The sequence below is a fragment of the Thalassophryne amazonica genome, chromosome 13 (genome assembly GCF_902500255.1).
Source record: "Thalassophryne amazonica chromosome 13, fThaAma1.1, whole genome shotgun sequence".
NCBI classification, from domain to species: Eukaryota; Metazoa; Chordata; class Actinopteri; order Batrachoidiformes; family Batrachoididae; genus Thalassophryne; species Thalassophryne amazonica.
This window is the reverse complement of record NC_047115.1, coordinates 18,945,086-18,958,312: the sequence shown is the minus strand read 5'-3', so window position 1 is coordinate 18,958,312 and position 13,227 is coordinate 18,945,086. Positions and strand designations below refer to the sequence as shown.

Below are 13,227 nucleotides of genomic sequence, written 5' to 3'. Positions count from 1 at the left end.
ATAATCATCCAGCCCTTAAAACAAACAAACAAAAAAAAGGGGTCTGTATCCAAGCTTGTTTCGTTGATTGTGACCTTGCTCCAAACCTGACAACAAGGCACTGCTTGGCTGAGAGCTTCTATATTGTCATTGTCATCATCACGACTGAGTTGACGCACAATAATGATAATCATTCCCTTGATTTGTCATTGTACATACATACAACAAAATTTGTAGTCTGATGGCCTGAGGGACAAAGGAGTTTTTCAGTCTGCTGGTCCTGCACTTGGTAAGGAGCAGTCTGTGGCTGAAGAGGCTCCTCTGGTTGCTGATGATGGTGTGCAGAGGGTGGCAAATTATATAAATAGAAACAATCTTAAAAAACAAGCGCGTTGAAATCTTACTTAATAACTCCATTATTATAACTATGTAAATTTCACATTGATAAATGCTGCTATTATTGGACCATCTTAAAAATTATGTGTCTCTGCTGTATAGAACTATTAAAGTAAAATAAAATTCTCGGAAACTACACAATCACTGTAGAACATAACAGTATAATCTTGCCCCTTGCTGTTTTTCTTTTTATTCCTCTTCTTTTTTATATGACTGTCCTCTTCATTTAACCCATCGTAATTACAGTTTGACACTATCCAACCACTAGGAGCAGTGGGCAGCCAGAGTCCAGTGCCCGTGGACCAACTCCAGTTGTAGAGATGCTGCCTTGACCAGGGACAGATCGTAAATAAGCATGTTTTTGAATGTGGGAGGAAACCGGAGTGCCCAGAGGAAATCCACAGAGACAGGGAGAAGATTCAAACTCCACAATTGATCCCAGAACCTTCTTGCTATGAGGCATTGGTGCTAACCACTAAGCCACCATGCCGCAATGGCTTAGTGGGCTTTATTACAACATACCACACGATTTAAATAAAAACATGAACACTTTTGGATTTTGTTGTGCACCAACTATATAGCACCGTCTTGAAGGTTTTGTGAGATATTATTAGAGGTTTGCCTCTAATTTACATTATTATAAAATGACCAGTTTCTGAGAAGTATGCATTTTCAATCTTTTGTTTTGGTGTGTAGCCAATAATGAAACTCATGCATCACAGTTCTTAGTTACAGATTTTATCATCTTTCGGAGTGCCCAAAAAAAAAAAAAAAAAAATCTGAAATTTAATATAAATTTGCTTTCAATTTAAAAAAGAACTTGAACAACAACCACAAAAAGGAACTTTCGTCAGTGGTGCTAAACCCTCCCCATGGGGTTTTTTTGGAGTAGGGAGATGAAAATTGGTACACGTTTGACTTGCATAGATGTACAAAAAAGTCTCTTGCACCGTTGTTCTACTCCAAACAGGAAGTCGGCCATTTTGAATTTTCCTGTCGTTTTTGCATGATTTCCACATATTGTATTTGAACGAACTCCTCTTAGGGATTTTGTCCAATGCACTTCAAATTTCTTTCAGATCATCCAGACAGTATACTGATCAAAAGTTATCGAAAGCTTTTCTCTCTGTCGAAGAGTGTGGCTGCTATGGCGCCGCCATTTTGACCCTTCGCCATGGAACATCAAGTCATGATAACTCTTTCATGCTTTGCCTGATTGACTTGAAACTTCATGTGTGATGAAAACTGGCCCCTGAACACACCTGGCCCCTCTCTTTGTGCTCTGAGTGCCCCCTAGTAGATGAAAAATTAACTTGTCATAACTCCTTCATGCATTACCTGATTGACTTGAAACTTCAAATGTGTAATGAGGATCAGCTCCTTAACACACCTTGCCCCTCTGTTTGTGCACTGAGCGCCCCCTTGTAGATGACCTATCAACATGTCATAACTCCCTCATGCATTGTCTGATTTGCTTGGAACTTCAACTGTGTGATGAGTGTCTGCCCCTGTACCCACCTGCCCATATCTGGTCACAAGGGGATGTTGTGGCCTGGGGAGGCGGTGGCATGGACACAAGGGCCCGTATATGACTGCTTGCAGTCCTAGTTATTGTTATTATTGTTGTTGTTAAGTTTATTTATATTGCTTTTCAGGATAAATACGTTAGTCCCATATAGCAGGCACACCATTCAGTAAAAGTTTAAAAAAGTTGTTTTTTTTTTTTCTTGAGAGCTCAGTAGGTTCTCTGCCTCCTGCATGACATACTGACACACTGATCTGAATGATCTCAAATCAGTATGCACAGTGCGTCCAAACCTCTTCTGTTTTCCCTGGTATTGGTCCCAGAAGTGAGTCAAGCTTGCATTAGGGTGCCTCAAGTGGAACGCAAGGCGACAGAGGCAGTTTGCTTTTAAAATGCTTCATTCATGATAATGCACAGTTTCTTTTATTTCTTTGCAACTATGCTTTGATATTTACACAGTTATAATTTTCCAAAAAGTCACCATCACAATAATAAAGTATTTCACACTATTATATAAACCTTTCTATTAATTTGCAGTTTGTATGCTGTACGAATCGACTATAAGCCACTAACTCCCATGTTATATGCAACACAGTTATCAATTTTACTGAAAAACCATGAGGAATTACACAGAGTGCTCCAAAGGCTGAAGAATCCTTCATGTTTTGCAGTAACATTAGACATAATGAGGACTTGGTCATATTATGTTATTAATATAAAATAATAAAAATTAAATTCTCCAATATGAGCTTCTTCAGTGTGAATATTTTTTGGCCTATTGTACTATCTTTCCTCCTGTCTGACACTAAACTGAACATCTCTGGGTTGTGAGAAGATATTTTTTTTGAAGGCATCATCTTGGCTTCTGAAAAACATTGATCAACTTTTTCACCATTTTCTGACATTTTGTGGGCCAAACACGCCCGTATATTGATTTCTGTTTCAACCTGCATTGCTCAAAACCCACAGAAGATATTGGGCAAACTTAAAAATACTGGTGTTGTGCAAGTCTGGATGTGTCTATTTCCCAGTAACAGGGGCCATTATTGGTTTTGGAATGCATCATGTCCCATTTTACCAGTGTGGGTGGTTTTTATTTGTATGTGTAATTCAGTAACAACTGGTGGAGTGCTTGGCAGAAGGAATGCATAAATTTAATGGAGATATTCCATATACCATATTCTGCAATGAATTGACTTTCAAGGTTGAAAAAAATAGTAGTAGTTTGGTGTTGTCATCTTGCTGTTATTCTGGATCACCTGAGTTTCTGAAACTGAGAAGATCAGTTTGATGGCTGATTTTTTTTCTTTTTGCCACAATCGTTTGTTCAAGCACAGATTTTATTACATGATTTTGAATGCAAGATTTAGAATCTACCTCTGAACCTATCAAAAGTCTTTGTGCATGATATAGCAAAATAATTACACTCAGAATTACTTTAGAGCTGCAGTGACATACCTGATCAGAACCTCTGCATTGCACTTTGACAGTTAAGTTGCATTGCAGACACTTGTAAAAGAAGAGCTTACAAATATTTTGTTGTGGACTATACAGCCTTAAATAGCCTGCCCTCATTCATAATCAGTGTAATGCCATTTCCGGGTTTTATCTGTTACTTAGTGTGTTGTTCTCAAACTTGTCACATGAATCAGCATTTGCTTAAATGTTATGGGACCACGAAAATATACCTATAATAATTATTAGGGCATTGTTACTTTACTCAACAAAAATATAAACGCAACACTTTTGGTTTTGCTCCCATTTTGTATGAGATGAACTCAAAGATCTAAAACTTTTTGCACATACACAATATCACCATTTCCCTCAAATATTGTTCACAAACCAGTCTAAATCTGTGATAGTGAGCACTTCTCCTTTGCTGAGATAATCCATCCCACCTCACAGGTGTTCCATATCAAGATGCTGATTAGACACCATGATTAGTGCACAGGTGTGCCTTAGACTGCCCACAATAAAAGGCCACTCTGAAAGGTGCAGTTTTATCACACAGCACAATGCCACAGATGTCGCAAGATTTGAGGGAGCGTGCAATTGGCATGCTGACAGCAGGAATGTCAACCAGAGCTGTTGCTCGTGTATTGAATGTTCATTTCTCTACCATAAGCCGTCTCCAAAGGCGTTTCAGAGAATTTGGCAGTACATCCAACCAGCCTCACAACCGCAGACAACGTGTAACCACACCAGCCCAGGACCTCCACATCCAGCATGTTCACCTCCAAGATCGTCTGAGACCAGCCACTCGGACACCTGCTGAAACAATCGGTTTGCATAACCAAAGAATTTCTGCACAAACTGTCAGAAACCGTCTCAGGGAAGCTCATCTGCATGCTCGTCGTCCTCATCGGGGTCTCGACCTGACTCCAGTTCGTCGTTGTAACCGAATTGAGTGGGCAAATGCTCACATTTGCTGGCGTTTGGCACGTTGATGTTCTCTTCATGGATGAATCCCGGTTCACACTGTTCAGGGCAGATGGCAGACAGCTGGATCGAGTGGCCCATGGTGGCGGTGGGGTTATGGAATGGGCAGGCGTCTGTTATGGATGAAGAACACAGGTGCATTTTATTGATGGCATTTTGAATGCACAGAGATACCGTGACGAGATCCTGAGGCCCATTGTTGTGCCGTACACCCAAGAACATCACCTCATGTTGCAGCAGGATAATGCACGGCCCCATGTTGCAAGGATCTGTACACAATTCTTGGAAGCTGAAAATGTCCCAGTTCTTGCATGGCCGGCATACTCACCGGACATGTCACCCATTGAGCATGTTTGGGATGCTCTGGACCGACGTATACGACAGCGTGTACCAGTTCCTGCCAATATCCAGCAACTTCGCACAGCCATTGAAGAGGAGTGGACCAACATTCCACAGGCCACAATTGACAACCTGATCAACTCTATGCGAAGAAGATGTGTTGCACTGCATGAGTCAAATGGTGGTCACACCAGATACTGACTGGTATCCCCCCCAATAAAACAAAACTGCACCTTTCAGAGTGGCCTTTTATTGTGGGCAGTATAAGGCACACCTGTGCACTAATCATGGTGTCTAATCAGCATCTTGATATGGCACACCTGTGAGGTGGGATGGATTATCTCAGCAAAAGAGAAGTGCTCACTATCACAGATTTAGACTGGTTTGTGAACAATATTTGATGGAAATGGTGATATTGTGTATGTGGAAAAAGTTTTGGATCTTTGAGTTCATCTCATACAAAATGGGAGCAAAACCAAAAGTGTTGCGTTTATATTTTTGTTGAGTGTACCTACAAAGATGATGTTATTATTAAGTATACTGCATTTCAAACCAGTTATATAACTTTTATTTCTATATACTGGACATTGGGGTGCCTTGAAAAATACGCAATACCAATAATGCAAAATATGCAACATTACTATTTTATATTTAGTATGGACAAGTTTATCCAAATATTTACGGGGTGCAATATTAGTTTTTCATTCACTTCTAACTTGAGTTTTGCTGTTGATGGCAACTATTGAAATCTTAATTTCTTTGTACCTTTATTTGCTGACTGTGGTTAATGAGTCAGTGATTTTATTCGCACCCTGTTGTAATAAAGATCTGCTAACCTTCATAGACAGTGATATACGTGCTGGTCCACATACAGACCCTGCGTTGACTATAGCTTTTCAACATGAAGTTCATAATCTGATATAGATGCACATTTATGAACTGTCCAGCAGGTGTCAGTGTTCAGCATATCTTTCTTTTGATACAGACCCCTCAACAATGTTCTGAAACATGGCTGTTGCAAAGGCTCTGAAACACTGATACAGATTAGTGATTGCCATCACTAGTGGTGCGGATGTCATCCCAAGCCACACGTTCTATCCATTCATTATTACGGTTCTATGTTGTTATTCTGTTTTATGTTTCTCCATGCTGTTGCTACCTTAGCTTCTTAGCTGACGCTCACATATGGACACTATAGCAATGTTTCAAACTCCGGCTTAACTTTATAGTTGGCACTGAAAGCAGCTGCTGTATCTGGCAGATGTCAGACTCATCTATGGGGCTGAACTCAATTTGGGTTGTTCTACTAGTCATGGCTGTGTTTGTTGCCCTGTATGACACTGGTAGCTTTACTCCATGAAGCCATGTAGATAGGACTCAAAACAACACAGGTGAGATGACCCACATTAGGGACCATCCTCGACTTTGGTTGCCCTAGTAATCAAAACTACAGCTGTGCTCAAATGTTTACATACATGTTTTGTTTTTACTTACTTAGTTACATTTGTAAATGGTTTATGTCTGTTTGTTTATTGCATTATTGTACATAATGTCTCTATTGCAAAGACCTCAACATTTAAAGCAATATATTACTTTGTGTGCTGACGGCAGTGCACGATCGTGCAGTTGCTTGTGTGTGTCTGCCTGTTTGCAAAATAACTCAGAAATGGATTATGGGTAATGGGGTAATCAAAAATATAGTCCAGAAAACACATAGAAGATATTTCCAAAATCAGTATCATTTTCAAAAACAAAAATTTGTTGTCTAGTTTGTACAGGTCTGAGCAAAAAAGCGGCATTGGATGAAGGGATGGCTGAGTTTGAGGAAATGATGCGGCAGCAGCTGGAGAGCTCGATGCACACTGAGCTGGAGAAGTTGTTGGACACGGCCAGCAAGGCAGAGAAAGAGGTACGCCCACTCACATGCTCCCTCAAACCATCTGCTGCTGATTATCAGTCAGTGGGGGTCAAAGATGGAAACTGGGACAATATGGTGTATCTGGAAAGTATTCACAGCGCTTCACTTTTTGTTATGTCACACCCTTATTCCAAAATGGAGTAAATTTATTTTTTTATTCAAAATTCTACTCACAATACCCCGTAATGACAATATGAAAACGTTTTTGAAATTTTTGCAAATTTATGAAAAATACAAAACTAAGAAATCACATGGCTTAATAAGTATTCACACCCTTTGCTCAACACTTTATTGATGCAACTTTGGCAGCAATTACAGCATGAAGCCTCAGCCTGTTCTTGAATATGATGCCACAAGCTTGGCACACCCATCTTTGGGCAGTTTTTCCCATTCCTTTTGCAGAACCTCTCAAGCTCCATTAGGTTGGATGGGGAGCGTCTGTCACTGGCACCGCTAGGAGTGGAGCCTGAGGCTTAATTTGACCCACCACGGTGTAATTCCTCCTGGTTCTTTTTGTAAAATACTGCCTCTTACAAAGAACAAAATCGTTCTATTCCGCAGTCTGAATTTATTGAAAGTCACGCTGAAAACCAGGCCCGGGTCCCCAGAGACACAGTCCACACGCGCACTCCATCTTCTGAAAGACCTTGAACATGGCCAACAAAATGCTTTTGTACAAGTCAATGTAGGCGGTATAGTGGGTGGGTTTTAGTCTCACAAACCTGAAGCCCTCCCTTTATCTGAAACTTGCGCATGAGTGATGGAAGTGAAACCTAACTCTTCTGTTGAGACCTTGAACCAGTTAGAACCAGGTTCCAGACACTTCTAAATATATAACAAAAGGAAATACTTGATAACTAACATAAACTAAGGAATTAGCACAGATATTATCTAACAACGGGAAACCTCACCTGGAGCAGAAAGGATTGACAGATTGACAGCTCTGTCTCTGTGAAGTCGGATTTTAAGGAACTGTTGCTAACCTATAAAATTATTCACAGACGAGCACCTCCCTACTTAAGCCTGGTTCACATGACAGGATTTTAAAATTATTTTTAGGTTTCCAAAACCTGAGAGACCACACACGTGAAGATAAAAAATCATAGCTCTAACAGGTTTGGTCGTACAGTGTGTGGTGTTCAGCCACACAGTAAAGACAACAACACCATACACGAACAGATTTCACGCACGGACATTCACACCTCAGACAGGAAATCTCACAAAATCTCTCGAGATTAAACGTGACCGCAGAGTAAACAAATGGAGGTACTTTGTGGACTATTTAAAACAGGGAAAAAATGATACAAAAAGAAAAAGAAAAGGCGTTATTTAAAGGAGTAGGGACATCGCGACCACCAGACTTTCTGGTAAGTCAGAACAGCTGTTTTGATTTTATTTTCCGCTCCATGCATCCATCACCTCGCTTTCTGATTGGCTGAACGTCACATTCAGCAGGCTGCGTACTTGTTTGTGGTCGGAGGACGCAATACACACTGCAATAGAAAATCCAGCATGTTGAATATCCTGATTTGCGATCGGAGCACTACTGACGTCCTTCCGAGCAGATCAGAGTCCTCTTAGCACACCACACATGGCAGGAATATCTGATAAGATTATTTTTAGTGTCATCACGATTGTCGGGGCGTCCTTAAAATTGTCGGAAGTGGAAGATTGGGTCCGATATCGGCCTAATTATCCTGCCGTGTGAACCCAGCCTTAGCCGACCTAATTATTCCCTATGTACTGGCCCGGGCTGTGCGTTCTCAGGGGGCATGACTACTTTGTGTCCCTTGGATGACTAAAGAGTCTGCAGGCCATAGTGCCTTCTCTTATCATGTTTTCTCTTATCTTATTATTTCTTCAGCTTGGAAAAATCTTTGTAAAAACCTTGTAACTGTGACAATGGCTTTAGCAGTGGGTCACCCCTCCGAGTCTGGTCTGCTTGAGGTTTCTTCCTCAACATCATTGGAGGGAGTTTTTTCCGTACCACTGTCACATATGTGTTTGCTCTAGTGGTTGCTAAGGTTAGACCTTACTCGTGTGAAGCGCCTTGAGACAGCTTTGTTGTGAATTGGTGCTGTATGAATAAAATAAATTTAATTGAATTCAGGCCTGGTCTCTGGCTGGGCCACTCAAGGACATTCACAGAGTTGTCCTGAAGCTACTCCTTTGATATCTTGGCTGTGCACTTAGATTCACTGTCCTGCTGAAAGATGATTGTCTGAGGTCAAGAGTGCTCTGGAGCAGGTTTTAATCCAGGATGTCTCTGTGCATTGCTGCATTCATCTTTCACTCAATCCTGACTAGTCTCACAGTTCCTGCCGCTGAAAAACATCCCCACAGCATGATGCTGCCACCACCATGCGTCACTGTAGGGATGGTGCCTGGTTTCCTCCAAATGTGATGCCTGGCATTCACGCCAAAGAGTTCAATCTTTGACTCATCAGACCAAAGAATGTTTTTTCTCATGGTCTGAGAGTCCTTCAGGTGCCTTTTACTAAGGAGTGGCCTATGTCTGACCACTCTACCACACAGGCCCGATTGGTGGATTGCTGCAGAGATGGTTGTCCTTCTGGAAGGTTCTCCTGTCTCCACAGAGGAATGCTGGAGCTCTGACAGTATGACCATCGGGTTCTTGGTCACCTCCCTGACTAAGGCCCTTCTCCCCCAAGCACTCAGTTTAGATTGGTGGCCAGCTCTAGGAGTCCTGGTGGATCCCAACGTCTTCCATTTGTCTTTGATGGTGGTCACTGTGCTCACTGGGACCTTCAAAGCAGTAGAAATGTTTCTGTACCCTTCACCAGATTTGTACCTCAAGACAATCCTGTCTCGGAGGTCTACAGACAATTTCTTTGACTTCATGCTTGGTTTGTGCTCTGACATGCACTGTCAACTGTGGGACCTTATATGTAGACAGGTGTGTGACTTTCCAAATTATGTCCAGTCAACTGAATTTACCCCAGGTGTCCTCCAATTAAGCTGTAGAAAGATGTCAAGGATGATCAGTGGAAACAGGATGCACCTGAGCTCACTTTTGAGCTTCATGGCAAAGGTTGTGAATACTTATGTACACGTGATTTCTTAGGGTTTTTGTTTTAATAAATTTGCAAAAATAGAAAAAAAAACTTTTTGCATTGTCATTATTCACATTGTATCTAGAATGGGGTGGGGGTGGGGGGGATTTCATCCATTTTGGAATAAGACTGTAACATAAAATGTGGAAAAAGTGGAGCGCTGTGAATATTTTCCAGATACACTGTACCCAACTCAAACTGCAGCACATTACCAACAAGGGTTCAGCTTGTGTTTTTACAGATAACTGCACAAATATTTGTCTTAAACTTGGAGTAGGCAGTTTATTTTGCCCACAGTGCTCAGGCAAATGCAGGATCCCTCCCATGGGGAATTAATTTTTTAGGCAGTGTGCTACTCAGCCTCCAGCAGTTATTAAGAGCCAATTTTTTTAAGGATCGGGTGGGCTGTGATTCAAGCCGACTCAGATTTCAGTGAAACATGGCTCAGAGATGGAGCCTACCAAGAAACGAACTTTCCCAAAATTTTTCGACCGAAAACCAAATATTGATCTTGCCAGGGGTCATGAAAGTTCAAGGCAAAAATACGCAAAAACTGATATTTCATTAACTTCAGAACTTTGAAGTGACATTCAGCACCATCAAGTCCCCAAGCCAGTTATACTATCAAATGATTTATGGAGGCAAACTCTTTCATCTTGCATTCATATTAGGTTAGGGGATTGATGGTGCTGAATATAGGGGGCACTCAAAGTCTGATCATTTTGCAAAATTGGCTGTATTTAAAGGCCCATAACCCTCTGTGCCATCAAGACCCCAACCAGATTTCAATGTTATCAACAAATATAGGCCCTACTCTATCAAATGCAACTGAAAAAACACTGGGGTATTGATGGCACTGGCCACCAGGGGGCGCCAAAGTACTCAACTTGCCCAACTTTGAGGAAGTTTAGCGCCAACTGGTGGCCCGTGCCATCAGCCTTTTTTAAAGAAATTTGCAGGAGTGGATAAACCAACATCTCTACTTTATATAACAGTTGGCAGAATTTTGGGGACTCGTCTTGTATTGATTTGATACCCCTTAAAAATAAGGTTATTGGTCAGACATTTGTCTCTCGATCTGCGATATAAGATAAAAGAGTTTGCCTCCCTGTGTCATTTGATAGTTAAACTGGCTTGGGGACTTGATGGCGCTGAATGTTACACTACTTGAAAGATGGGAATTTAATGAAATAAAAGTTTTTGCGTATTTTTGCCTTGAACGTTGATGACCCCTGGCAAGGTCACGTTTGGTTTTCGGTCGAGAAACTTTGGGAAAGTTCGTTTCTAGGTAGGCTCCATCTCTGAACCAAGTTTAGTTGGTATCCGAGTTGGCTTGAATCACACCCTAATGTAAACCTGCCTGAGCGTTAAAAATATTGGTTCTTAAATGAAAACACAAGTACTGTAGATGTCCAGTTCAGTCTTTCAACATAATTTTATTGTGAAACAGTTTTTATGTTGATTATCTTCATTTAAAATAACAGTTCTCAGAATCTGCACTCACATTTCTAATAATATTTTTATATAATGGGTGGCATTATATTACATTTTGATATCAAATATATGAATCTGAACAAGTTAGTAACTGCAAAGAGGGCTTATTGGCAAGCAGTGTAAGATGTATTTTGAAACCCCAGTCTTAGCCAGGCTTTGTGGGGTAAAGGTTAAAGTAAAACATTTTTGTGTTGTTTTTTTTATTATTTTTTTCCTCAGGTGGCCAGGAAGGACTTTGACGGCTTCAAGAATCTTTTCCACAGATTGCTGCAGGTGAAGGGTCCGTCAGTGGAATGGATCAAGATACAGCGCCCTCCAGAAGATTCGGTATGCCTATGCCTAAGACATAAAATTTTAATTATAAACCAAGAAAGGAAAGTTCTTGACTTTGTGTCTGTGCTCCTGTATTTTGAAGGTTATGTATTAAAAAAATAAAACATTCCAGTCAACACTGTGCACATACGTACGCCCCGCCACAGTGAGGGTAGTATGTTTGATCCTCAAGATCAGGTCCTGTACCAGAGACTTGAAACTTTGAGGGTTCTGTGTGTAGTATCTTAGCTGTTGCTTGGACTGTATTCTGCTGGAGAGAGACCCCTGATGTCATGTCTGGAATCTGCTGGAGGCACTCTTCCAGTTTGGGGGTTACAACTCCTAGTGCTCCTATTACCACTGGGACCACTTTGGACTTTACCTTCCACATCTGCTCGAGTTTTGTGTGTGTGTGTGTGTGTGTATATACACACACACTTGGATTTGAGCCTTGTTGACTCAGACTTGAGTATTGACTGATGGACTTGGAAGCCGGAAATGAGGAGTAAGGATCCATAATAAGATGTCATAAAATATTCATAGTTATAGTAATTTTAGTACTGAAATGGGGACTCCACTTGGACTGACACAAAGTCTTCTTTAATGAGCTGGACTTGGATTTGAACACTGAGGACTTGAGGCTCACCTCAGACATGAGGCTGAGTTACTCGACTACAACACTGGTAACAACGTCTGCACTGGGGATCATGTGAGATCAACAGCAGTCTAGTGACTTGCAGTTGCTGGAGGCTGACATGTACCAGATTAGTGGGGTTTATTCTGTCCAGTACAAACTAAATTAACTAACTAAACTGAGAATCGCAGAAGAGTAGAGAAGATGTTTTGAGGCTGATTCTGTCTCGACTGCCTTACAAACTGTTCACTGTTTTCTTCAGTACTGCCCGACAGAAACCTCAGGGTTATCTCTCTGGCCTCACTCTGCAGATAGCGTAAGCTTTTTTCTGAGTCTTATCTAAAGCACCTTGCAAAAGATGTGCACGTGTGTCTGTCCCTTGATATGCCAGGATAGGAATCCAGAACTACTGCAGTAACACCACTACTGGAACAATTACAGAAAATCACAAACAGATTCATACCAGATTTGAACAAATGGCTTCATCACTGCTCAGCAAGTCTGCAGCATTTAAATAAGTAGGTAATTAATTGCGTAACTTGGGTGCATACAGTCAGAGCTGACATTGGAATACTTCTTTTTAATCAATGTTTTACTCTTTGGATTTTCTTGTCTTGTGTAGTTGTTTGTCTTTTTTATGAGGCAGGTAGGGTGTGAAATAGGAGTGAAAGGTACGATTACAATATAAAACTGTTAAACTTCACGTTATTACCACACAACTCATGATTATTGTGATTTTAGTATGAGCTTTGCCTGTATGCAATGGTAAATGTGTCTATGGTAACTGTCACAGAAACTGAAAAGTCAGTTTATTGGGAGGTATGTCTGTAAATTATTTCTATTTAATCAGTAATTTTAAATGCCTGTATTAATAAATGGCCAATACATTGGTTATGTTCTAATGTTAATTTATGTAAAGTGTAGCTTGTCTGGGTCTAAATTAGTGATTCTGTCAGGTAGAGAGAGATTGTTCATAGTAGGGAAGGCATAATGCCACTTCTATTGTCAGATACTGCTATTGCCAATATATTGTATGTCACTGTCATGTCCCCACGTAATCTGCGTTGAACAGGTTTGGGAAGCTTTAGTTTATGGAGCCATTATTGGTGTGACAGAT

The 13,227-nt window shown here is 40.9% G+C and overlaps 1 protein-coding gene across 2 annotated transcripts in view; it reads left to right on the top strand.

Moving 5' to 3' along the window:
* The window catches only part of ugp2b (UDP-glucose pyrophosphorylase 2b), a 74,161-nt gene that overhangs the window by 1,261 nt on the left and 59,673 nt on the right, over positions 1 to 13,227 (top strand). For both annotated transcript variants that reach the window (XM_034185527.1, XM_034185526.1), the window contains exons 2-3: positions 6,448 to 6,587; positions 11,384 to 11,491. In XM_034185527.1, coding sequence (XP_034041418.1) covers positions 6,489 to 6,587; positions 11,384 to 11,491 — 207 coding nt within the window. In that variant the 5' untranslated portion in view covers positions 6,448 to 6,488. The remainder of the gene's footprint in view (positions 1 to 6,447; positions 6,588 to 11,383; positions 11,492 to 13,227) is intronic.